At 38.7% G+C, this 27672-nt stretch overlaps 2 protein-coding genes and 1 long non-coding RNA gene across 5 annotated transcripts; 1 reads left to right on the top strand and 2 right to left on the bottom strand.

The window, feature by feature from the left end:
* Nucleotides 1-5365: 5365 nt before the first annotated feature.
* LOC139782493 (facilitated trehalose transporter Tret1-like) lies at nt 5366-12122 on the bottom strand. Of its 3 annotated transcripts, none has more exons than XM_071721523.1 (4): nt 11668-12122; nt 9782-9951; nt 8782-9044; nt 5366-7294 (listed from the first exon to the last, which is right to left on the bottom strand). In XM_071721523.1, exons 2-4 carry the CDS (start codon nt 9858-9860, stop codon nt 6236-6238), a joined length of 1401 nt encoding a protein of 466 aa, XP_071577624.1. In that variant the 5' UTR covers nt 9861-9951; nt 11668-12122; the 3' UTR covers nt 5366-6235. The 3 variants fall into 3 exon arrangements, with proteins under 3 accessions (XP_071577624.1, XP_071577623.1, XP_071577625.1); XM_071721522.1 differs by having other exon boundaries at nt 9782-9927; nt 11668-12121; XM_071721524.1 differs by lacking the exon at nt 11668-12122 and adding an exon at nt 11326-11639 and having other exon boundaries at nt 9782-9927.
* A 9732-nt stretch (nt 12123-21854) lies between these two features.
* On the top strand, nt 21855-24356 carry LOC139782491 (E3 ubiquitin-protein ligase CHIP-like). Its single transcript, XM_071721521.1, has 4 exons — nt 21855-22140; nt 22514-22712; nt 22807-23132; nt 23550-24356. The coding sequence occupies exons 1-4, from the start codon at nt 22024-22026 to the stop codon at nt 23790-23792; spliced, it is 885 nt and encodes a 294-aa protein (XP_071577622.1). The 5' UTR covers nt 21855-22023; the 3' UTR covers nt 23793-24356.
* Nucleotides 24357-24429: 73 nt separating this feature from the next.
* Nucleotides 24430-27509, bottom strand: LOC139782492 (uncharacterized). Its single transcript, XR_011720899.1, has 2 exons — nt 27366-27509; nt 24430-27265 (listed from the first exon to the last, which is right to left on the bottom strand). It is a non-coding gene; the product is annotated as an uncharacterized lncRNA (long non-coding RNA).
* Nucleotides 27510-27672: the final 163 nt, after the last annotated feature.

Raw genomic sequence — 27672 nt, 5'->3', positions numbered from 1 at the left:
ATCCGACCGACGTTCCATTAGTGCCCCTCGTTCAGCAAACTCGTCATTATCGCGGATGTAACGGGTAGGTGCACACCTGCCCGGATCATCCTCTTTTACTCTAATTTTTCTTTCTTTTTCTTTTTTCAAGAGCGCACGCCGTCTGTCTCCGCCATTACACTGTGAAACATTAGACACAGCCGTGTTTTCATTTAGAGCTATTTCGCATAATTTTGAAGGGACGGATCCTCGCGGTATGTTAAAAATAAATTGTGAACGTCGAGCGCGAGATAAATCGACTTTTCAAATGAACGAATCATAACGGTGGAAAAAAGATTCGTTATGGCTTACATCGATCATGGGCATATAGTTCGAAAGTAATCTGATTAAAGCGCTTCATCGTTTATTCATTTACTTTGCCGAGTCACGCGCCGCGCTCGCACTCGAATCGGAAATGTCTCGTATAATCCACACACGACAATCCTTTTGATTTTATATTTTGCCGTGTTTTGCGCCACATTCGCGATTATCGGAGGCAAAATAGCGGCGTTTAATACCCCGCAGAATTGCTCCATGGATTATCGGGCGGAATTTATGACTGATTTCATTTAATTCTTGATTGTTATAAATGGACAATACACATTTTTCACTTGCGCGCTGAAAATGTAAGTATAATTAAAAAGCGATTGGCAAAGCTCAATTCACTTAATACGAATCGCGGTGTCGGGGTTGTCGGGTTTGTCACTTAGATTATTCAGGTGCGAATTACTCTCGCTATTGCACTTAACTAATTGGTCCATTAAATTATACGTTACATTTTAATCAGAAGATATCACGCCGCCCCCGTATTTCAAATACTATATATCTCTCCGACTCGTCGACATGCAAATTCGTATTCACTGCGAATCGCGAGATAATTTGTTCCTATTACCGGCCCTTTAATCATAGTAATAAGTAAGCATATCGAGGATAAAAATCGCCCGGCTCATAACCGATGCTTTATGACTCAAAAGCCGCTTTTTAAAGCCCCTCGAGAAGACGTTCCTTAATCGCGACTGATGTGGAGGCGAATAGATAGGGGAAGGGAACGAATAAAGATCTAAGCTTCATAATTGGCGTTTGATCGGCCGACTTATGAGAGCGCTCTATGCCAAACTGTCCCTGCCTCATAATCAATCAAACCTGACGTGATTAATAGCCGAAAGATAATGAAAAATGATGGATCTAAGGCGACGCGCACGCGAATCCCCGTATTCACTTGCTTCGAGATTATCACTCTTCCGAACGTTTTTTCGCTAATGATCGCGATCGTTCGGCGGTAATGCAGTTGAATGAAAGCGAATCGAAATGTTCCACGTTGCCGTTCCATAGGAATCTGAATGGCCAACTATTTTTCAATGGCGATGAAAATTCAATCTGCAACCCGTTCCGGTATTTCTGCCCCTCGATTTCGCTGTACAATAAGTATAATAATAATAGTAATCGACAAGAGGTGGTTCAAAGCTCATGCACTGCAGTCTAGGAGGCTTGTGCTGTTGTGCTTTCTCCAGTACATAGTCACAAATACCCTAGCATAGCTGTAACTTCTCAAAGAAGTCAATGAGCTTTTGCCAGGGTATTTTTTGCACTTTCTCAAGTGGTATTTTTCCCACCCGTACAATAAGTACGTAATTTTCCTAATTTTTTCCAAGATCATTTCTATCGAACAAATAAAAGTAAAAAGAAATCTAAATGTTGGTAAGTGCGATGTGTGTTCCGTCGAGTTGTAGCAAGTACTTATCCGTCCTCTGGTTGTTTCATTTCGCGGACAATTCTTAATTGAAAGTTGCTCGTGTGACGTGCACGCGTTCGCAGCGCGTTCCGTCTAGTATTTAATTCAGGTGTCATCTGTGTACTTAAGCACGCGTGCTTAAGGCTCACACGCCGCACCGCAGTGCCGTCCCGTGCTGCAACGCTATACGAGCTAAATCAAACAACGCCGCAAATTGCAAATGGGAACTAATTGCTTTCGCGCTTTACTTACAACCGCAGTAACGTTTTAACAAGCTCCGATGCGGAGGCGACGCGAGCCCTGCGAACCCTGCATCGAGAGAGCCGGACCAACTCTGTCACTCCCCCCCCCCTCTCTCTCTCTCTCTCTCTCTCTCTCTCTCTCTCTCTATAAACGAGCGGGGATTTAATGCGTATGAAGGGCGCAAGAACGCCAACGCACAGAGAATTCCCAATTAGCATCGCTGACAAAAGTGAAACTCAATGATGCGCGCCCGCACACGCCCGATGTCGATTGCATAGTAACGAGGGAAAATCGGTAATTAGATTGCGAGAGAATTGCGGGTACGCTCGTGCGAGCGCACGCGACATTTCCCGCCGACACGCCGCGCCGGCAGACAGAGTCACATAATTATTTTAATGCGCATAATTTGCGGGAGACGACAGAGAATCTCTCGCTAGCGCTTTGATTATTATATACGATCAAAGGATACGCCATCCATATGAGGATACCGATTTAATTTGCGTCGCGCAATTTCTACGAATATCGTGCACTCACATTCATTACGCACAAAGGAATTTTGATTTATGTTATTTTTTACATATTTGATTGATGTTGGGAGGCCCATACGAAATAGTGCTTGATTCCGGAAACTGTGTTGTGAGTTTATCTTTGAACGAGCCTTCGCCGAGCGCCAACAACGGCGCACTAAAAGGGGTTTGTTTAAGGATGTATAGGTCGTACAGTCCTTGCTAAAAGTTAAACTTTCAATAAAAGAAGACTTTGCATGTATGTCTAACAACTCAAAATTTTTTATATGTTAGAAGGGATTACCGTTAACAGTTTGAGTATGATTTTTTGTTATTTAAATAATTAGTATTGTTTAAACAATTAAAAAAATTGTTTTGTTGCAAAAAATTTTGAAACTTAAAATACAATATCAATGATGTATGTTTTACACATAAAAAAAGTTTAAGAAATATCTTAATGGTTTATTTATATTTTATTTATCTTTACAGCAAAAATGTCGATTCTCTATAAGGGATAATGTTAATTTTATCAACTTTAAACTTAAATAACTCTTAAATAACTTTAAAATTTTACAGAGTATTTTTAATTTAATTTAGAAACAATTACAGCCACTTTCTGAATATATTTGAAATACCTCCAATACATCCTTAATTACAATAACTTTTAAACCAGTAAGAGAATTGTGCTGAAACTTTACACAGATACTTAGACGTAATAATAGAACAATCTATGAAATTTTTAGATTTTTGGTAATGTTTTGAGATGTCACCCATAGATCCTTAACATTGCGCCACGGAAGTTGAGGATCCATGAAGAATTAACTTTTACGAGGCTGCGCGAAAGAAACTCGTCGAAAGTTAATCGCGCGCGCATTCCATTGATTATTATCTCTCTTTTTGAATCCGTTAAATCGAGTTCCATCAAACTTTCTTATAAACTGATTCGGAATCTCGCGCAAAGATCAGCATGGCGTCGATTCCACAAGCTACTATCGTTAAACATCAGCGAGATGTAAAAATCCCTTCGCGGCGACGATCTCGCGCCACGGACAGAGAGAGAAGAGAGAGAGAGAGAGAGAGAGAGAGCGCGTTTAACGTTCCTTATTTTTATAAGGACGTGAACGGCGAACGGGTGGCTTGAGACGAGCGACGCGACTAACGATTCTTCGATCTATTCCCAGAAATGACGTCGATCGCGAAGCAAAAGGAGACAACTCTACAGGATGATCGTTCGTCTCTTCTTCTGCTTCGATCTTCACCGAACGGCATCAACGGTTTGCTCCCGATTCCCTCTTAACGATTTCGCAACACGAAACTCGCGGCGAGAATCACGGAGGTCCGTCCCTCGAGGAACGCGTTGATAAAGCGGAGGATGCATCGTATTATACGGAGCATCAACGCTCTCATGACGCCATGACGTTGTTTGTGGAACGGCATTTGTGGCGCGGACGTGTGCGTGCGCGCCAGCTACCGTCGGTGTGTTTGCCTTGATGATACAATTGTATGTACAGTACAGCGCGGGAGGCTGTACTGTACGTCCCGGCCCCACGGCACGGCACTCGTGTTGCTTGGCTGGTCGGTTGGCGACGTGCATAGGCCGCGCTAGATATCTGTGTTTGTACATCCAGAATATGCGCTCGCGACAGCCGGCCGTTGCGCTACCGCGGTTTGCGATAGAATTACCTACCTATGAGAATCCGACGATCACCTCGCAGAATGATGATAACGCATGGATAGAAACGTACCGCATTCGTTTGAACGGTACCTGCGAATGCTAGCATCTTGTTTTTAAAAATAATTTAGATTAATTAACGCTTTTATTAATTTTTTAAAGAAATTATTTAGATAAAATAACGTTTTTCTTCGTGGAGTTTTAAAATTCCTACATTTTGGAAAAAATTCTGATGAGTATAATTAAAAAATATATAAGCACAGAAATCTTTGTTTCAATTTCACGTTTTTACGAAAATTAGCAATAACTTCTTTTTATTTCGATTTTAGAAGCAGAAATTCAATATTTTAGAAAAATTCCAAAGCAACATATTTACAGTTTTATTTTTATTTAAATTATTAACTATTAATTAGACATTTAGAGGAAGAATCATAATTAATAGATATTTATTGAAATGATGCAATTTCTAATATTTTACATTTTCTTCCTCGCATTCTCGTTCTTTAAACAGCGTTAAGAATAATATTGCAATAGCATTGATATACTGTTTCGAGAGCGGATGGCGGTTTTAAGAACAGGCTTTTTGAAATAAGGAAGCAAATGGAGTTGGCGGAAAGTATTAATGCGAGGTATGGAAGTAAGATAAGTGAGCCGTGGCGGCCGTTACGCGCCACGGCCGCCAGATATATCCGGGATCGCGAAACTAATTCCAGCCTCTAATGGTTCTGCCAATAGCAATTTCTATAAGACTGAATAGTGATTCTCAGATATTAAGAGAGAGCGAGAAACTTTCCTTCGACCCTTTCCACACGGAAGGGGATCCTGTTCCCGTGCAATTTCCGTCCGCTCTCTTTCCTCTCGTGCTCCCTGTTCCTGTTCCATTCTTCTATCCCTGACCGCCCTACGGTATAGAGGCATTAAACACCTAATGGGCTCTTTTTTTCGTCACGCCGATAGCGAAAAGAACCGCAATGATTGATTTTCGTCCGAGCTAACGGCGAAACTTTTTATCTCGAGCAGACGCCGCGAAGAACAATTCAATTTAAACCGAATGGAAACCCTCTCCGTCGTTTATAAAAGTCCATCTTCATTAATCGCCATAGATACCACTCGATTATTGATTAATTAAAAAGCACCTATTTCCCGCGCGATGAAGATTATTTAATAATAATAAAAAATTACAAATACGGAAGGGACTGGGCAATCTAATTTATTACATTTTTAACTAGATTGGTTTAAAACATGTTTACATCATATCGGTCATTCCTACTTCAATATCACTCACGTAAAATTTAATCGTCATCCACATAGTGATACGGATAAATCCGGTATTCAATCTTATCGCTCCCAACGCGTTGCTTTTAATTTTTAATTTTTAATACTTTACCACATTTAGGTATGTCTTTTTTACAAATACTCGATTTCTGGCGATATTTTTTGACCTGACGATTTGTCAAAAATGTAACATGATACGAGAGACATTTTGTTGTAAAATTGGACTCTCTTTGAAATATGAAATATTACGATTTTAAACTAGTTTCGAACAATTACGCAATGTAAATGTATTTTGATTATTTCTTTTTCGGGCTATTTGATGTCGTTTCTATATCTGCACATATATTATTTCTCTTGCAAGATATAAACGACCCGGGCAGTCATCGTGGCATCGGCGAATCGATACGGTGCAGTCTATACTTCCGGCGAGTCTCGAGCTTGCCGCATAAACTATCACTTCTATCACGGGCATCAACGTCGCGGGCAATCTCAACGCGGTTGCCCAAAAATTCGTTCGCTCGTGCATCTTGAAAGATCATCTCCTTCGGCTTTCCGCTCGCGATTTTCAATTTCCTCCTTCCTGTCGATCCTCCGTTAAGAGCGAACGTCGAAGAGCGGCCCGATAGAGATTTTCGGCGAGAGGTTTCTTATGGTACGAAATTATCTTTCTTTAAGACGCACAATTTACGAGAGGCAATATGCTCTTTCGGTATCTAATAGAGGATCCCTCCTCCCGGTATGGCACCGGGATCGAATCGGAAGCCCCGATTCTTCGTCCCTTCGATCGCTTCAATCGTTCAGCTCCTTTTGTATCTGCACAAAAGTCTTGCCTTTCGTCTCGGGCGAGAGGCGAAGAATCAGAGCGGTGCATACCGTCACGATCGCGAAGAATGCTAGGTAAGGCACCGAGTGGCCGTAGTTCCACGTGACGGCTACGAGAATGTAAGTCTTCGTCGCTATCACGCCGAAGCAGCCGCTGGTGGTAGCCAGGAGGCACGTGGCGAGAGCTTTGACCTCGGTGGCGAACATCTCCGACATCATGATCATCTGCATGGGGAGCAGACCGCAGTTGAAGGCGAACACCAGCAGCATCGCCGCGATTAGCAACGCCGTCGTGTACGCGGACACGTCCGCGTTCAGATAGTCCTTCGCGTAGAAGAAGATGCCGATCGCGAGATTCGACGCGGCGGCAATCAAGCCGGAGAAGAGTATCAGCGGTTTGCGACCCAGCTTGTCGACCAGGAAGATGGTGATGGTCGCGGAGACCACCTGCACCACGCCGATCGCGATATTCGCCGTGTGATCGGAAATCATCTGGAGCTGAGCTGATTTGAAGAGGAGCTGACCGTACGCGATCAGCATGAAGAAGCCGCCGACGTGATGGGTGATCGTGATGAGATTAATGATGATAAAGGCACGGCGACTGGCGCGCGCGGTTAACAGCTTCCTTATTCCGCCGGTCTTCCGCTGCTGCTTCTCGTCGGACATCGACTCGACGATCACCTGCAATTCTTCCGAGACGTCCATGTTACCGCGCAGCTTTTCCATTGCCATCTCCGCCTTGTCCGTTTTGCCCGTCATGGCCAGGTAGTACGGCGACTCCGGCATGAAGCAGAAAGCGATCGTGAAGCCGGCGGACACGGCCAGCCAGATGGCCGCCGCTATGGATATCGACAGGTACGGCGCGACGATGAACATCACGAGAATGCCGAGATTGAACATGATCGTGCTCGCGGCCCCTCCGGCGCCCCGCGTGCTCGGCGACGCAATTTCTCCGATGTACATCGTGAATACGCACATGAACTGGCCCAGGCATAGGCCGCCCATGAACCTGGCTATGTAGAGAACCTGTAGCAAAGGGAAATTGTATTATACTAACATACCGCTAGATTCTATTAATTTTTTTTTAATTGTAAGCGACGGGAAAAATTAACGGAGCCGACCGGGACTCGAACTCGGGGATCCTTCGTTCACACGCCTAGCACTTAGGCTGCTACCCCACGACTGCTCCGCTAGTACGCTAATTTCTCCGATCTCCCATCAATACCGGCCCTATGGCCCCAAATCTTCTACATAATATTCCGTAAATTGGAAGAGAGAATATTACGATGTCAAAGAAATAGATTAAAAGAGAATATATTGTGACTAGCTGGTTACCCGGGCTTCGCCCCGGAGGACATATGTAATAAGACACGCAAATAGTCTCTCTCTCTCTCTCTCTCTCTCTCTCTCTCTCTCTCTCTCTCTCTCTCTCTCTCTCTCTCTCTCTCTCTCTCTCTCTCTCTCTCTCTCTCTCTCTCTCTCTCCTCTCTCTCTCTCTCCCTCTCTCTCTCCCTCTCTCTCTCTCTCTCCTCTCTCTCTCTCTCTCTCTCTCTCTCTCTCTCTCTTCTCTCTCTCTCTCTCTCTCTCTCCTCTCTCTCCCCTCTCTCTCCTCTCCTCTCTCCCTCCTCCCCTCTCTCTCCCTCTCTCTCCCTCTCTCTCCTCTCCCTCCTCTCTCCTCTCTCTCTCCCTCTCTCTCCCTCTCTCTCCCTCTTCTCTCCCTCTCTCTCCCTCTCTCTCCCTCTCTCTCTCTCCCTCTCTCTCTCCCTCTCTCTCTCCCTCTCTCTCTCCCTCTCTCTCTCCCTCTCCCTCTACCCCTACTTCATGTATAATTCTTTGAGATTCAATCAATTATTTCCCAAAAAATTGGAAAAATTATAAAAACCGGTTTCCAAAAAGATCAGTAACAAAAACTATACACATCATAGCGCTCCCCGGAAAATTCTACCCCTACTTCATATACAATTCTTTAAGATTCGGTCAATTAATTCCCGAAAAATTGAAAAAATTTCGGTACCGGCTTCCAAAAAGATCGGTAACGAAAAATTATACACTTTATAGCACTCCCCAGAAAATTCTATCCCTGTTTAATCTATAATTCTTTGAGATTCGGTCAATTATTTCCCGAAAAATTAGAAAAACCGGTTTCCAGAAAATCGATAACAAAAAACTATACACATAGTGGCACTCCCCGGAAAATTCTACCCCTATTTCATATACTTTTGGTAAAAATTCGATTCAGGGGTTTGGGCTGGGCGTTGATGAGTGAGTGAGTGAGTGAGTCAGTCAGTCAGTCAGGACATCTTCCTTTATATATATAGATGTTACAAAAACGAGGAAATTTACATTAATAGATTACATTTAGACATAAAAAATATAATCGTGTTTTTCTCTGTGATGTAAAATGAATCTCTGAATAGATTTTTTACACGCAGCATTAATTTACAATGAAGAAAAGAATCGTCTTGTTAATGTTTCGCAAGACGATCTGCATTCGTGAAGGTACTTTTGCTCACCCAGATATTCATGGCGATCACGATCAAGCCCCAACAGATTACCGATGATATCCCGCTGAACAGAATAGCCTTTTTTCGACCTATCCTGTCGACTATGAGCTGGTTGATTATCGGCCCCAGGATGTGACCGACGGGGACCATGGCCACCAGGGTGGAAACGTTGGAATCGGTAACCGAGATCGGCGAGTCCGATGCCATCAGCTGTATAATGCTCGGCGAGTCCCAGCCTATGATCGCTCCGATGCATAAGCTCATAATTGAACCTAGATTTCGCATAATTGCACAACGTAATCGTGGCGTAATTCGGTCGCTCGAGCGAGGAGATCGGTGCCGACAACGGTAATAATCAGCGGAAACAATAGAGAATTACACAGTAAAAAATCGTGTGTACAAAGCGGTCCATATGTTAAAATTTTCTTGTGTTACCAAGATTTATTTCATTGTAAAATTAACATACAATAGCTATGTTATTTTTTTCTTAACATTTTCACATTTGTGTTACATTTATGTCAACGTGATAACTTAACACTTTATATATGTCATTTAGAAATTAAATATTATTTTAAGTTCTTTTAACACAATTACTTTAAAAAATCAACACGTCTTAAAGTTATTTTAACACATAAACAAAAGTTAAACGTAAATTTTCAAATAATCGTAAACTTTGACATACAAAATAATTAAATTTACTAAAATTAAATGTTTCTATTACACATAATTTAAGTAAAATCTGTAAAATAATTAATATCATGTGTTAATATAACTTGAAAAATAAAGTCAAAAGAACAAATATAAATGTAAAGTCTAGTGTCAATTAATTAACGTTTCTAATTTGTCAACAAGTAACACATGATGAATGAGTCATTTTAACTTAAAATTTAGAATGGACTTTCTGGGACATGTAAAAAATGTTAAAATTACGTTTTATTTTTTACTGTGTATCGTCGAAGCGACGATAGTAAACGATTGTTTCGCACGAAAATTAGAAATCGACTCTTACAATTAAACATGATCAGATACTCCCACGTCCTCGAGCCCCTCGGCGTCATGTATTTTCTCTCCTCGGCGTTGGAGTCCATCTCGATGGAATTACATCAAAATCCTCACAAAAACGAACGCCTCGCGCGATCCTGCGATCTCACAGCACTGGAGTAAAGCGCAACGAGAGCGCTATAAAACAGAAATGATTCTACATTCCTATGCGTGGAATTAACTTTCAACGAGATAACACAACAGGTACTGTGGTAAGTGTAAAGTGTATGATTTGTGGCAGCACAGATACAACGAGAGACATATCCAAGAATAGGTTATCAAGTGATTTCATATCTTCGACTTCGTATCTTTCAAATAGAGCATATATGTTCAAATACATCACAATCTTGAGTTTTAAGAAATTATACTCAATGTTCATCCGTGATGTCCGTGCACGGAAAGAACGATTTTGCTGAAGTATCTAAAAATTTAACTAGCTACAATCTGAAAATAATTTTGTTGGATCATCAAAATAATTATGTAGAACACTCAAACTTATTGCTAAAAATGTCAAACCTTTTTACAGCATACTTTAGAGACCTACTATAATTATTTTGATGATGCAACAAAATTATTTTCAGATCTGTATTTAGCTAAATTTTTAGATACTTCAAAAACCGTTCTTTCCGTGCGCTTGTGGCATACTCGCTTACAATGTTCGCTTGTTATATATTTGATGATGTACGTGCATTCATATTTTAATATATGTTTTATATACGTATGCATTCTAATTCTGCAAATATTTTGTTATTATTACGTATTACACGACGCGTAAATTAATAAATAGAATTCTATTCTGATGCGAATTTCAGATTGTTTAAAGCGAGCTTTGTTTCACTGAAATTTGAGCAGCACGTGTCATTGATTTCTAAAATACTATAAAAAGTTGAGTGAAAAGGCCAGATTTGAGTGCTTGCCCGGATTTCTGTTAATTAAGCATTAATTAACAGAGTCAACTAACAAAGCCAATATCCGCACTCCGCAGTTCACGAAGCCGAGATAGAAAAAACAAAAGTCATGCGACATCGGGAAATCAATACAAACCGTGTAAAATATATGTATAAACGACAAACTATACATTTTTTACTACATTTCGGATACATTTGGAAAACCTATATCTGTAAAAAATACATTCTACAAGAAATTAATATACTAATATATAAAGTAATATTAAATTAGTACCTCTGCACAAATCACAGAAATAAAATATTCAATACTTCAAATATTCAATAGAGAGATATTTTTGTGATAAAAATATTTCAAGATTATTTTTATTTAATAAATAATACACATAAAATAATTGTAAAATATTACTTTGTAATTGTGCTGCAATTAGTTTTAATTATGCCATTCGGACACTGCTATATTCGAGGTAAAGAAATTAATATTTAATCTGCGGGGTTGAAAAATTATTTTAAAACTCGTGATAATCTTTAGATTCAAATCATGTGAGCTGGTCTATTTGTTCAAGCTACATTGATGGACATTTCATAATGCAGAAATTATACTTACACGATAAAATTCTGCACACTCAATATGATACTATATATATTCATCTCGGTCAAGAATGAATAAAATAATTAACGACTTTGAAGAGACGAAACCATTTTAATGGAATAAACTTCTCCACGAATCGACAATAACGCGCAACAATTGAATTTTAGTTGCACAGGTGTTAATGTATCATTCTCACTTTTGCCGGGCACATCAATTTCCACAATAAATACCCCCACGATAAATAGTTTTAATAATTAAATCAGATTTGATTCTTCAAATTCGAACAGGAAATATCCACCACTGAATGACGTTAATTAATCAAGCGTCAGATCAACTTTTAGATATTGGTACTATTACCTTTTCATATCGGAACCATTCACTTCTTCGTGTATATTGACAAAAATAGAAGCTTAAGATACATCCGCGGAATACCGGTTCGTATTGGAAATAATCCGGAAATGTACGGTTACATTTTTAAATACCGGAACATTCGAAGATCAAAAGTGATCGGAAACGGCGGAGATTTTGTAATTCCATTCGCATTTTTATTGCAATATACACGACCGCGCCGCTATTGGCCCATCGCATCGCGTCGCGCCGCGCCGTGTCGATTGTGACGAGCGATTACTCCCGGCAATGCAATTTTACATACTTCTCTGCAAATGCACCGCTTGCACTGATTCAACGTTTTCGTTAGAGGAAAAAACATCGATCTGATACCGTGCTGCCATTGTTTGCGCGGGCCGGCCTCTGTTTTAACGCGGACGCGCTGTTAGTAGAACAAATATTTTCGCGCGAGTTGTATCATGAAACTGATGCGCGCTGTTTGCGACATTGCGTTAACCGTGAGTTCTCTTCTTTTCTACCTTTAATGACGTGCTTTTGTTCATCGCCTGATAAGTGCGGAAGATTACACAAGTGGCTTAACAATCGCGAAACAAGTAATGAACTCGCACAGCTGCATCGTAGACGGTACAGTTGCTCGTCTATGTGTATCGGTTCGACAACTACATTATAGCACAATTACCGGTTTGTAATTAATTTCACGTGTCTTAATAAATTTTCTTTGGAATACTATCTTTGGAATACCCCTTAAAATTTTATATCGATACTGTGAAACGTATGTGTAGAAAGAAAGATTTATTTGTTTATTTCGTGATGCTACCATCTACTCATTATGCTTCTAATTTTTTGCTCAACGTTGCTTAAATTACTCTAATAATTTTAATATCTCTTTCTCTCACTCTTATTTTAATCAAACTCGTTTCAGTATATTTTTGAAATAATTAAATAATTTAATTTAATAAGATTTTCATTTACTTACTACTAATGTCTTTCGAATTTTGTTTGTCAAAAATATATTTGTTAACAACAATTTTTAATACGTATTACTTACGTTATACGTAGCACTCAGATAAAAATATCCGAATAGATCGAAATTTATTTTTCTGTATGAAGAATCTATTTTAATATTTTAATGGATTTTACTCATTGCACTACCATTTTTGTTTGATACATATATATTGATTCGTTTTTTTCTGTCCTTAGTTTATTAATCAGTCTTTCCCCACATATCTCTTTTTTTAATATTTTTCTCTTTCAATTTATTTTACATATGATATTTGGATTAATGTGATTCTTAAAAAAGCGTACAGAGAAAACGAAATATTCTGGTTACTGTAACATTTTTGACAATTTTTGACAATTCTGAAATTTAATTCTATAAATTTAATTTTATAAAATCACGAAAAGTGAAAAAACAAAAGTAAGAAGTGTTAAGAACTATCGCGACAACAAATGTTGCGTATTTGTAGCTGCAGCAACAATATTGAAATTCGTAAATAAGACAAACGCTCTCACAATAAACAATTCGTTAATAATAAGGCAAATAAGAACGGAACGCCGCTGTTATAGCGAGTATATATAATACATAAAAAAATTTTAATACATATAAATTACTTACGTTTCGATCTATCTGTCAGATCCTCTTCAGTGCAAACAATTAATACAATGGATTATGCTCTTTGAAACAGTTATGAGAATCGCAAAAGTAGTAGGAGACGTATCCCATTAGCTGATGGTTGAGGTGCAAGGGTGCTTATCACGTGAGAGTATTGATATGTCGCGGGATCAACTGCTCCCTTTTTTTATAAAAACAAAAAGGGTTAGCTACTCCAGAAATTATGTGTGAAAATGATTTGTAGCTACTTATCAAACAGTTGAGCTCGCAACAGTCATTGATGTTTGAATTAGTTATGGAGTCGATGTTCTCCTCCTGACTTCAGCGCGTGGACTAAACACATTGCTTTTACAAGAGTGAAGGGTACCCAGCAATATCATGAAGAATAATAAATATCGCGAGAAGATCAATAAATAAAACACGTTAAGAAATAAGAACAGGTCAAAAATAAAATTAAATATAGATATAAAAATAAATAAACTAAACATGTCAGTTATGTGAAAGTCTTCCTACAATCGGTAAATAATCCTTATTTAAGTCCAATGTTTCTTCTTGATGATTGATACTATTCTTTTGTCTTTTTATATTAGAACATTTCAGATATGCGTTCCGCTCTTATTTGTCTTATTATTAACGAATTGAATATTGAAATTGTTAGTCGAACTTTGGTGATATAATTATCTCACTTGTAATAGTTGCACGTAACTATTAAGTATATAGTAGTGAAATAATGGAATAACTATAATATATAGTTAGTTTCGATAGATTGTGACAATTAATATTCTCTTTCGGTTTAGATATTCTTCTAAAATGAGTCATTATGCCATAATACATATTTCTTATAATTCAATAATATATTTTTAATGAAACGATTTTACATTCTTTTGTACACTATTCGTATTCTATCATATTTATTACAAATGGTTAACAATAGGAACCCGGACCAAACTGGAAGCGAAACTGAAAACTGTTCCATAACCCTTTCTTTAGTTGAACCGAAACCGTAAATAGTAGTACCAAATTTTAAAGAGTTTATAACACCGAAATCATAATCAAACCAATAAAATTGTTTTTAATTTATGGTTTTTCGGTTCTTACTCTATATATAATTCATTTATACTTTTATTATTTTAAATATTCTATCTATTTACATTATTTCTGTTCTTTTGAAGAGAAAAAATATCCACGTTTTTTCGTCGACCAAGAATTCAAATACTTCGGTATTGTTTTTTTCTCTGTCTTCTAATACAAACATATAAATTAATTTTTTCTACATTTTTTGTTATTCTGTTAAATAATAGAATTTTTTATTTTTATTTTTCTCCTTACATATATATACACATATACAGTTTATAACAGAATAAATGTAGAAAAAAAATCATTTTAAATCCCTCACCCTTTGCGCGCATAACTATAACCGAAAAATTCGTAATTTTAACGGTTTTTCTTTACTGGTCGAGAAACCGAAACTGAAACTGGAACAGTTTTATTTGATGTTTTATTAAACCATAACCATAACCGAAACCGAACTGAAATATCCTTTTGGTTCAGGCCTCTAGTTAACATTACTATATCTCCTTAGGTAACTAATTCATTTTTCTTATCGCAACTTATTAATAGTAGTTGACATGCTATTATTTCTCTTGAGTTTTTTAGTTGTTAGTGCCACTTTTTTCTCTAAATACGCGAATATGTAAGAAATCATAAACAAATACTATAATAATAAAAAAAAACTGCGATGTAGTGATTTAAAAATACTGTAGAATTTTTATCTACTTTCGTGAAAACGGACCATCTCGCGCTCAATGGGAGTTTTCAGTATCGATTGTTCTCTTACGCTGCATAACTTTCCGCGAAATTGTACCTATAGTAATGGCGTTACATTTGAAAGAAATCCGAGAAGGATAAACGCGCGTTGGGGGGTGCAGGGACGCCCCGAATCCCATCACTTTAGGGGGGATACTGCTACACGTCGTCCCCGAAACAACCTAGCGCGGAAATCGATTGGTCGGTCTTCCGGACGGCGAGACCGGTGAGACAGACTTCCGTACATTGATATTCAGCGGGGGTCCTCGTCTCTTCGAACCGTCAAGAAATTTTACCCGGGGCATTGCAACACGCGCGTCCCCCGTGGAATCGCTAAGTTCCCGCCACGTCGACAACGGCGGCGGTTCGGGTATCGAATAATTATACAAGTCGAGTAAGTAGCCCGGCGCCGTGACAAGCGTGACGAGCTTCGGAATTCGTTATCCGCCGTCGTTGCAATGAAATTTCTTCGAAGGGGTTCTTCTTATATATCCCGCGACGAGTATATCGATTCGTTTCTCTCCCCGTTGCTAATTACACCCATCGCGAAACGCGGCGTTATATGATATTATATTTCGACTTTATTTCGACTTTATTCGGGACTTTATTACACCGCTCGAATTTATTTCGGTGTTATTATTTCGAATTTATTTTGGCATTATTATTTGAACTGACCCCGATATCTGTTTCGGAAAGAGAGCTCATATTTTCTCTTCTAGTTGATAAATCTATAATCGATTATTAAAAAAAAAAAAAAAGAAAAAAGAAATCGCACGTGCAATTTCGGCGATAGTAAAGCCGATCGCGAGTGGTCGATTTTTCTATTTCGCACGGCGAGATCCACATCTATAACACATATCTATACCGATATACGTTTCGGGGCAACAATCAAAGAGCAGAACGGGCTTTGCAGCGGGAATGGCTTTGATCGTTCTATTAAATATCCCTTGTCTATTGAATAAAACCATATGTGGGCACGATAGATATTTCTATTCGCCGATGAAAACAATTGTTGATATTCCGGTCCACTTGTGATATCCCCCCCCCTCCCCCTTCGCCGATCTGGCAAAACCGATGCATTCAGGTATTAAACTGAAATATCAAATCAACAGCAGAATAACCGTGTATCTCCACGCGATTTTATAAATCCGGGTCGACCTGCAGACACGTCCTTCTCCGCAAGAGAGGAAACTGTTGCGCAACAAACCCCGTACGACACGCGTGCAATAAAAGCCTCATAGGTAATATGTATGTACATAAATGTTTATCGATCCTCTCACATGCGTAGCGTGTGTGTAAAACCCGATCGATATCAATCAACCGTAATAACGGAAAATTATCGATAATATTTTCATCATTATTTGTCGAAGACGCGTTATTTAGCTTTGTATTTAAAATTTTCCGGACATTCCTGCCGATTTGTTCGCATACGTCTATTCATCGAGCTGCGCGCGCTGCGGACTTATACGTATATTAATTACGTGGCGATGTGAAAGCAATTACCGGTAGAAATCAATCTGTCCGCGTTGCTTCGTCAATTTTCGCTAATCCGATTAATATATCGGCTTTGAAACTGCCGGGCATTCAACTGGTGTAAATTAAATTATTTATCGGGTATTATGTTCCTGAATGAGAATTTGAGCGTCTCGCCTAGCCTCGCTTAATGACAAAATCGTGTCCGTTACGCAACTCTTATGACGAATATCGCGATACGTCAATAACGGCGCGCTGAAAAATATCGATGCAAACGCTCGATATTTATCTGCTATAAGATATTAATAAAGAAAATGTAAGGAAGGGGATGGGGGATAAGAGATACGCGCGAAGAGGAAATCGACGAAAAGTTAATAGAATGTGAAACGTTCGCGAGTCGTAAGGAAATCTCGATTGGCACTTGAAGCTTCGACGGGCGAGGCGGGCTTGTGATATTAAATTAGAATATTCTCAACATGTATACGTATATATACTCGACGTGCACAGGTATATACTCGCGTAAGGCGCCTTCCGTGGAGATGCGAGCGCATCCACCCGCCTTGAATATCAATTCCTTTCCCCGGTCTCTCGTAAAAAGAGAATCTATATTCACGCGTCCACACACACTTGAGGGTTGCGTTATTGTGCGTCGCGTTGGGTTCTTTCCAATTTACCGACCGATCCATTACCGCATCACTTGGAGTGGACCCATCCAATTTAGTGGGGTATTTAAGAAATCACTTTCTTTTCCTAGATATATGAAGATACAGGAAGAGAATTGATATTATAAAAGTAATATCGATCGTCCCAGATAATCACCCCAATAAAATTCTAATTACAAGCAATTAAATGATCTTGCGGATCTAAGTAATTCAAGTTGCACGAATATAAGGTTACACTAACGAGATGAATACCTGATAAAGCGTCAATTATCAGATTACAATGAAAATCAGATCGAGATTTATTGATTATTACTGACGAATTTCTTTCTCTCTTCAAAGCAGCGATTGCGCAAGCAATCTGAATAAGATTCCGACGATAGCCAGTAAATAAAAGAAATGCCCGCCGCGTCAAAATACACAGAAAAAAAATATTCCTGATTTTAAATCTTGAAATCCTCTTTAGCTTCAACGTGGAAATCTTGAAATGAGATTATTTTGCGAAACGAAGAAAGCTTGCTTGAATGAAGTCATTTTACATAGTTCAATCAAGAAAAGAAGTTAAAATAAAACGTTGAAATTCTTATAAGAAGTAAGAAGATTATAGATTGTTTTATGTATATACGAGTATATAAGTTTTGATTTTATATTTCTTTTCAATCAACTGGTTTTTTTTCTTTTTTTTTTTTTACTTGGCTCGACTTGACTTGACTTGATACAACTTGGGTTGATTGGCTGACGTGTCTGGAAACAGGAAGAAATGATAATACAGCCCAGCTGCGTGCCCGGTGGGCCTATATGCAACCCTATGCACCCCCGCTATGCGCGGATGCCTCGCGGATGTATGGCTCGCCGAAGGAGGATATTTATGTGCGCCGTAGCGTGAGCGCAGGGCATCGCCTCGGCCCTTCTTAACCCCGGCGGCCCCGGAACCGTCAAACACACACATACATGAACACTCACATAAGCGCCTTCGGTGGAACGTTATTTTCGAGCGCCAGATTACCATCGGATTGAGTAATTTTGTACGTAATCGCGTACGGTCGAATCCTTTCAGCTGACCGGCTACTTCGACGCGTGTCGAATGCATACATGCATGCGACGACGCCAGACGACTATAATTTCTCGCTATCGTATCGTTTAATAATACGTATGTCGACGAATCACAGGGAGATCTCGAAGCGAACAAGGTGTTCGGGAGCGTAATGGTTGCGCGGAGCGGTACACAGCTGCGAACACCGCCGAGACCCGCGAATATACATAATTCTACTGAGCGCGCTGGAGATTCGTTTTCAGTCGTAACCGTAAATGAGCTCTCTGAAATTAAAGGATAATGGTTTCACGGAATATCGGGGGAGATAATCGAGATTCAATTAACGCGGTTGAAGGAAAGAACAGCGATCCTCAATGCAACTCGGCGTGATCTTTGGCACGCCAGAATCGTAATATCTCACCCGATTATATAGAATGACGGCCGTAAAAACATATTCGAGTTTTTTTTAATGTAGAATGTTCCTCTGGAATAGCCCCCTTAAATGTAGAATAATATTTTTCTGTGTGTACTCTTCTGTTATATCGATCTTGATCTTCCTGGTTAGTGTCGCGAGGAAATTAGTAAATAAACTCTCGAAGATCGATTGTTTCACCGAAGCGATTATTTCAATATGGACGCGAGTCCACGTTATAATCCAAATCGCTGTAATTCAAATCGACATGTTTAATAGCCAGACGAGCCTCGACGGAAGGGCGTGGTGTGGCGCGATCGTGATCAATGGCTAAGTCCCGATGACGACGAGCAGACCTGCAGGCCTAAACCGATCCTACAATCCGGAATTAATAGAGTGTGAACTAATTCTCGAGTGTTCTAATAAATTCTGGACCGTATATACCCTCCCTTCTGGCCTTCTGGCTACCGATCGCGCTCGCTTCACCGGTCGAGTTTCTCCGCGTGGAGCGAGAGAAACCGATCAGTCGGTGGTCGAAGAACCACCCAAGAACCGGCCAGACAAATTCAATTAAGCCGCGAGTTTCGTTAACAACTAACAAACGCCGAACGTTCTTGACTAACGCGATTACGTCCAAGTCCAATTTGTCACCAAGAAGCCGTGGCGGAAACGGCGGCAACTTCTGTCCTCGTACGGAGAAGAATACGGAACTGAAGTTTCGAATGAACGAACAAACGAATGGACGGACGGACGGACGGACGAGCGAACGAACGAACGGACAGACGAACTGGGTCACAACACCCCAGTCAGCCGCGCTGCGAAGTTTCGAGTCTCACTGGTCCCTACTGCCCTATATAGCTATCGGATACCGTATTGTTATCAAGCTGAATGGCTGACAAATTTACGCCGACGAATTCTCGAAACGCGGGGTTCACGCGACGTCGAATGAAACGCGTCCGTTCTCCTCGCACATTACACCTCGTGTATTGTAATGTTGCAGATATGAAAAGCATATGTAAAAGAGCTTGCTCCGGGTAAAGAACGGAGGCAGAAAAGCGAAGCGACTTCGCTGTCCTCGGTATCTATTTTGATATCCAGCCTTAATATATATAATATATCTGTTACGGGCAATTTGATTAATTCGGTCATTATGCATAATGGCCGGGCAATATGCATAATTCCCGCTTCTTTCGGGACATTTGAATAATAAAAGCCAAAATGTTCAAATTAATCAAACTGACCGGTCATTATGCATAATGCCCACAGACAAGTGGGAAATGTGATTAACATATTAAAATATCTTTCTAAAAAGAATGGCAGTCTGTCTATAATTTCAACTTTCGGTAAATGTCTACAATTAGGGCCCCAACGAGAAATCAATTGAAAAGAGGTAAATTCTATGTATTTTTGCCCCTCGAATCCAAAACTGTTGATAAAATTTGGGGGTTGCTAGAATTTGTTAAGATATCGTTAAGAAAATAAGAAAAAAACACTAAACTCGGATATTTGGTTTTTTTATTTATCAAATACGGATTAATTATTACTTATTGTCGGTTGTATTCTCTTTCGGTGGAAAAAATTTTCTGATGACTTTGAAAAAAGCAACTATTCTGTCGCTAAACTTGTACATAGGTTAGTGACGCGCTTTAAACAGTTAAATACTTTTAAAGCGCGTCATCTAACCTATGTAGGTTATACCTTTGTTGGCAACATTGTCGCTGTCGCTATCGCTATCGCTATCGTCTATTGTGCAAGGGGCTTAAGATTGCCGGGAAAATTAACTCAAATAAGGTGATTTATCAAAATGACCATTTAGCATTGGGAAATATGCATAATGACCGGGCAATTTGATTAATTCTTCTCTATTAATCATTTTGACCGAACAAATTGGGAATTATGCATATTGCCCGGCCATTATGCATAATGCCCAATTTATCAAATTGCCCGTAACATATCTACGTTTTTATAAAAGTTATATAGTAAATTTGAAAATTTGTTATTATTCATTACAAGAGAATCAGTTTTTTTAAATCTATTTATCAAGATAATTGATAATGAATTTAATGAATTTAACGACTGCACTGCAGAATCGCATTATTATTTATTATATATACACCAACAATTTTTTTTGTTATAAAAAATAGAGACTGTAACTCTTAATGACAGTTTCTTTATCGTTATATTGTTGTTGCGCAGCTTTTTTACTATATACATACTTGCGCAACGACAATATAACAATAACGAAACTCATTAAGAGTTACAGACTAGAGCTCTTCTACACGAAAAGAACGGTTTTTTGCTAAAGTACCTAAAAATTTAGTTAGATACAGATCTGAAAATAATTTTTTTGCACCATTAAAATAATTATGTAGAACACTCAAACTAATTGCTGAAATGTTAAACATTTTTTTACAGCATTATCATCATATTATACTTCAGCGACCTACTATAATTATTTTGATGTGCAACAAAATTATTTTTAAATCTACCTATATCTATAGCTAAATTTTTAGATACTTCAGCACAATCGTTCTTTCCGTGTATATGGCCACATATAGACACACTGTATGTATGTTACATAATATCGTATTTTAGACTTAGGCCGGTATTTATAGTTTGATCTTAATTATATTCAAGATTGTCTCTCGAGATGCATTCCGTTGGTTGGATGGAGTCTTAAGATCGGATTATGAGTATCGTCCTAGTTTTATTTGTACCGTTTAGTACCTTACAGTAAGCTGATCGAGTCTCAGCTCTTTAATATATTATATTTATGACTTATTAGTAGATAAACCTTATATTTTATAGATAAATTATAATATGTAAAGAATATTTTAAAACTAATAGTTTACTAATTATGCCACAATTTTTTATTATTATTATTAAACAAAACAAATAGTGGTAAGTATTGGGATCAGGCCTACTGTACTGGGGTACAGTTGGAATTATTTTTTTCATTATACACGAATACATTTTTTTTCATTATACGCCAAAATCCATAATATATACATGAACTGTCATCTAGCAGTACACGCTAAAGTAGTACCCGACAATTACGTACCACAAATAAAAGTGAATTCTGTAAAAAAATCTTCTGCCGGTAAGGCAAGTTTCCCGCCTTTTTATTAACAAAATATTACTTTAGATGGCAGTCGCATCGAGCTTGCAGACTCACTCTACTAACTCCACTTTCTGTGTAAGGTCGCGTCGAGTCGAGGACCGTGGACGGAACAAAGATGAAATATCGGGCGTCCGTTTGAGGTTAGACAAAGGGTGTCGCGGGTCGCTTTCGCACTCGTGCGTTTTCAATCGCAAAGGGAAGAAAAGAGACTAATTAATCGTGCATGCGACGTGACCACCAGCCGCCATCATGAGTAAGATGTATTCGACGGCGAACCTGTCCGACAAGGAACTGAAGGAACAGGGAAACCGTCTCTTCGATCTACACAAATACGAGGACGCGGCCAGTTGCTACACGAAGGCGATCGTAAGTGCTAATGACATTCCTAGCGCGCGCTCAATATCGCACGATCGTGAATCGTGATTCTGAATTGTGGCGCGCCTTTATGCGCCTACTCGCTCGCTACAGTTGTTGTTGCAGCAAAATATTTTTTGTTTTGAATCACGAATCACGTAGCACGCGTGATGATAACGGCTCGACGGTACCCCTAGCGTCCGACGTTCGAACTAGAATTCGGCGAAAGTGAGGGAGATTTAAATCCGTCGCGCGTTCGCGAATGAAGAAGAAAGCAATTTTGCTCTATGAAGACGATTCTCTTTTCTTGATTATGGATAAAAAAATATTTTTAAAAATTAAATAATAAATGTATTGTTAATATTTTTTTGTTTATTTATCTCAGATGAAGAATCCAGGCCAAGCGTTATATTACACAAATCGGGCGCTGTGCCATTTAAAGTTGAAACGATGGGAATCCGTGTGCAAGGACTGCAGATGGGCCTTAGATATAGATCCCTGTTTGATGAAGGGTCACTTCTTCCTGGGACTCGCCCTACTGGAATTGGAGCTCTTCGACGAAGCCGTCAAGTATCTGCAAAGAGGTAAATACTAAATATAGCGAGACATACTTGCATTATCTTGCTACTTTCCCAAGTATAAAGCAGATTCGTAATACACTTATCTGAAACAACGTAGCTGTAGACCTGGCGAAGGAGCAGAAGCTGAACTACGGCGACGACATCACTAGCGTATTGCGCCTAGCCAAGAAACGTCGATTCCAAATAAGGGAGGAACAAAGAATTTGCCAGGACATCGAACTGCAGACTTATCTGAATCAGCTGATCGTAGACGACGCGAAACGTAATTTGGCGACTCTGCAAGAACAGGAGACGGCAAAGGATTCGGATGTTGAAACGAGCTCGGCCGAATTTGCCAGGAGAAAAGAGGAGATCGAGGAGAAGAGAGATACCTGTATATCAAGACTCAATGATCTCTTCGCTAAGATCGACGACAGAAGGCGGGTATGTATCTCTTTTTACCTGTTGCTTTTTTTAGAACGATTCTTTGATTTCATAGTCCATGATTCTGTTAATGCAATCTATATGAAGGGTACAGGAGAAAAACGATCAAAGTCCACTTTTTGTCGAAATTGATCTGATCATGCTATCTTGTGGCATTTTCAAAGAACTTTTATCTGTTTTCTTATCTGTTTTGAGCAAAAACAGTTACAATTCATTGGAAATAAGAAATAAGGCTGAAAGATATACCGTGCTGAAGAAAAACAATCATAATCCATGCGCTTGTAGGGAAGAACGATCAGAATCCAACATTACTCTGGATGGACTTACTCCGGATTATCCGTTTTTCCCCTGTATTCTTCATATACAATTCATAATACAATTTTATTAATCCTATTAATACAAATATATTTTTCGCAGAAAAGAGAGGTACCCGATTACTTGTGCGGCAAGATTAGCTTCGAAATCCTGCAGGAGCCGGTGATTACACCCAGCGGTATCACGTACGAGCGAAAGGACATCGAGGAGCATCTCCAACGGGTCGGTCACTTCGATCCAGTTACGCGCGTGCGTTTGACGCAGGACCAGCTTATCCCGAACTTGGCGATGAAAGAAGTGGTCGACACTTTTCTGCAGGAGAATGAATGGGCCTTGCATTACTGATGCCGATATGCAGCTTACTGCCATAGGTTTAAGTTAAGGTGGTGGCGATTTTCAGCGATGGAAGAAGATGTGAGCTTTTGATGAAGAGATTTAAAGAAAGATACATCCAGAAAAATCTCGTGAGTGTAAAATAGTAGACTGTACATGTAAAGGACTAAGTATAATCTTGTTACCGTGAAATATTTTTACACGCCATATGAGACGTGGAAGCTATTGTTATCGAACGTAAGTATTAGTGAATAGTTAACACTAATAACGATCGTTTTTAAACACAAGTTATATATAATTCCGTAAGTGCTACATATATTATTAATTATATATAGAACTTATTAACTTACCTTCGTATATCAGCAATTTTCTGGTTTGTAAAGATGAAATTTTCGTAAGTTGCGTTCAATAAAAACATGAAATCGAAATTTTAAAGAGTTGAACAAAAGCTCAAGAGTTTACTGAAAGTTCCAACACACACAGTGGCTCAAGAAAAACATAGGATAATAAGCGCTATGTAGGATCTGTAATTCTTGTTTTACCATAAATAATAAACTATTTATTTTGCCACCAAAATCTCGCGTTTTAAATATTGCATGTTGGAAGAAATTTTGATTTCTCAAATATCACTAGTGAAAAGAAATCTGAATCCACTCAAGGTATTTATTTTAACATTCAACTGACAACAATATATTCATGTATGTATATATCTATATATATATGTACAGTTTTACGTATACGCAATATTGTATATGTATCGCAATCGTCGCAATTATATGTAATAATAATTACTACCGTCCGCTGTCGGTGTATTGTTTTAAGTTATTGCGCAAGCTACATCGACAATATACGGTTAACAAAAATGCGATAGGATAGATCACTCTCTTTGTAGTTCCAACAATAATAGCAGCGCGATAATGAACTGCTGCAATATTTTCCCTCTTTTTTAAATATTTTTTTTAGCCTTACCCTCTTAACAAAATTAAATTCGAGAGATTGTCGATTGTGTTTTAAAACATTAGAATTTAAAGATGTCAAATGGAAGATAAGTTCAGTCAAGAAATATGTAGTATTCACTAAAGAACAAAAGAAGATCGTCGTCAATTCATATAAATAATATCAAAATTTTTAAGAGCACGTTATAAAACGCATCTGACCTCTAAAGGAGTCTTCTTTTTTTTTTTAGGAAGATCGAGCGAGTATAAGATAAAAAACTAGTATGTGCATTGTAACAAATGATATGATATCAAGATATGATTCATCTTTCGTCGTTAATTAAACGATGACGATTTTCGTCATTGCTTAATTGAGGACTCCTATTGTTTATTATTTAAGTAGTCGCTTAACGATTGCTAATGCAGTTATCTTTCTGCTTACTTTTGCTAATAGATAACTCGAAGAAACGAAATCCTACTTATTGTCCGCGTTAATTTGTACGTTTTAGGCGAATACTCCACAACCGAGTAGTCATTAATTCATTAACTCTTTGCACTAGAATATCTTGTTTGAACGTGGATCTAGAAAATCTTGTTAGTCTTCTTTGTGACTTCGGTAACGTGAGAAACTTGTGTATCTATGTTCCTATACATTGCTATGAGAAAACCAATCTATATATAATCATATAACTGAATATATACTATATATATGTATATATAACTAGATGTAATAGTTTCCTGTATAAAATAATGCAATCAATATCTCTTTTTTAACACGATTAACACAGAAAAATGTTCAGAGTGCAAAGAGTGAAGTTTAAAATATCACTGGAAGATATCAGGCCGTTTGAGTATTGTCGCAAAGGAATGCGAGCAGGAAGATTCCGTGGAATATTCGGAAACATCTTTAATGTTCAATTCCGACCTGGATTTTAACTCATTCCTTTAATCAAATACGACGATGCGTATATTTATATGTATATATATATATTTTTTTAAATAATATATTCCACATCAGGTCGAATTTGAACATGCGCAACGGGATGAAAATCAGAATAATTGACCTACGTGAAACTAATTAGTTGATTAATCTATGGCCGGGACGATGATAATATCTCTTAACCTGAAGAAACCAATTCTATCGGTCGAATTAATTGCCTTTCGGCTTTCCAGGCATCCTCGAGTGCGCGCATCGCATATTGCGCACTGTTAACATTATTGTCAATCAAGCATGATTTATTCCAATTATTATTGTCATCAATTTTATCCTCTTTATTGTCACATTATCAGTCCACGTAATCAATCGTGGATTCTTGGATCCTTAGATCTTTGGCAGAATTTCATATTCTTTCACATATTTATATATCTTGATATACTTAAATTCTTAGATCCTTATAGATCTGTGCTTGTCTTATGCTTTTAAATACCTGAATATCTCCATCTTATTTATTTACTTACTTGCATTCCTGGATTCTTGAGTACTTATGGAATTAGATATTTAGATCCGTTGATTTTCAAAATCCCGAATCTTCAAATATCCATAGAACTAAGGATCCAAGTGCTCTGATCCGAGATCCTACCTATCTAAAACAACGTTTCGGGTATACCCACCCAAGTCCACTGGACGGCTCCTACCGCTAATCTTATTAAATCTGACGTTAATCGCAATTGCTAAAGAGTAAATGTTTCATCGTTAACTTGTATAATAGGCAATTTTCTCCGTGAAAGATTACCTTTTATTTCCGTCCACGCGACGCGCGATTATGTTGTTCGCTCGAAAACTGTGCAGATGGTTAGTCTAGTATTCTTCAGTATCCGCGAAGCTTCGAAAGCCATTTCGCATAGTTAATATCACTTAAGAAACTCAAAATTGCAAACGAGTTATATATGTTAGATGAAGATACATTCACAAATGTTCTCGAAAAATAAATCTCTTATATCTTTATCGAAAATCCCTTGTCTCGGTACTAGATACTTAAATTCCAAATACTATTCTTTAATCAGAGAATCTTAAAAGAGAATCTTTGAGGAAAAATGTGAATTTGATAGTTAACAATTGTTAAAGTTGATTGAAAAAAAAAAATAAAAATAAAATTAATGTCTTTCACGAATGTATCTCCGTCTTTGCATTATGAAGAAACGGCCCCTACCGCCCAAGCTTACGTTAATTGACACAATAGACAAGATCCTACCGCGCGGATGCGCTAACTACAAATCGACCAGATTCACCAAAGGATTGCAGCCACTTTCGACCAAACAGCAGCAGTCGAAAATGATCGTCACAGGATGAAATGGAACGTTTCTCGAGGCAAGATCATCCACGGAAACGCGCGTCGCGATCGAGATTGATCCTAGGTGAGGTCCTCGTCCTCGTCATCACTGGGGCCGCCCGTAGGACAGCACAATCCTTCGGAACCGTCACTCCTGATGCAAAACAGCAATGTCTCAGCCACTGTCACTTCGTGCGGCATGATTCCGTGGAATTCTTTCAAATCCGCCGCGGGAAACCAGGCCTTTTCGTTGTCATCAATGATAAAAATTCCAAAGTATCTGAAAAACATCGTTGAGAATTGATATAAAATGCACGTAAAGTAAAATACAGTATTGATTAGTATTAATATTATAATTATATTAAGAGACTAATGCCAACCTGCAAATAGCGACTGCGGGTATCCATAGAACAGAAGTAAGAATGAGAATGGCTATAAGGACTAGAGCCCAAACGGGCCAGTCGTGTCTTTCTGTAACACCTTTACTCGCTACCCAGGCCGGATAACCGGTTCCTTCGAAAAATATCTCGCGAAGGACGCGACCAGAATACTCACATCGCCAATGGACTGAGGTACTTCCAACATATTAACCAATAGAGGCCAGGTCGATTACCAGTCATCAGTTCGATGTCGTCAGCGAATCTGGAAGTGTCGCAACACGCCGTATTACACATCTCCGATCCAAAA

Source organism: Temnothorax nylanderi, unplaced genomic scaffold (assembly GCF_030848795.1).
Source record: "Temnothorax nylanderi isolate EJ_2023f unplaced genomic scaffold, tnyl_v1.0 TNYL_tig0417_pilon, whole genome shotgun sequence".
Classification (NCBI taxonomy): Eukaryota; Metazoa; Arthropoda; class Insecta; order Hymenoptera; family Formicidae; genus Temnothorax; species Temnothorax nylanderi.
The sequence above is the reverse complement of the archived record's forward strand: the minus strand, read 5'-3'. Positions and strand labels throughout refer to the sequence as shown.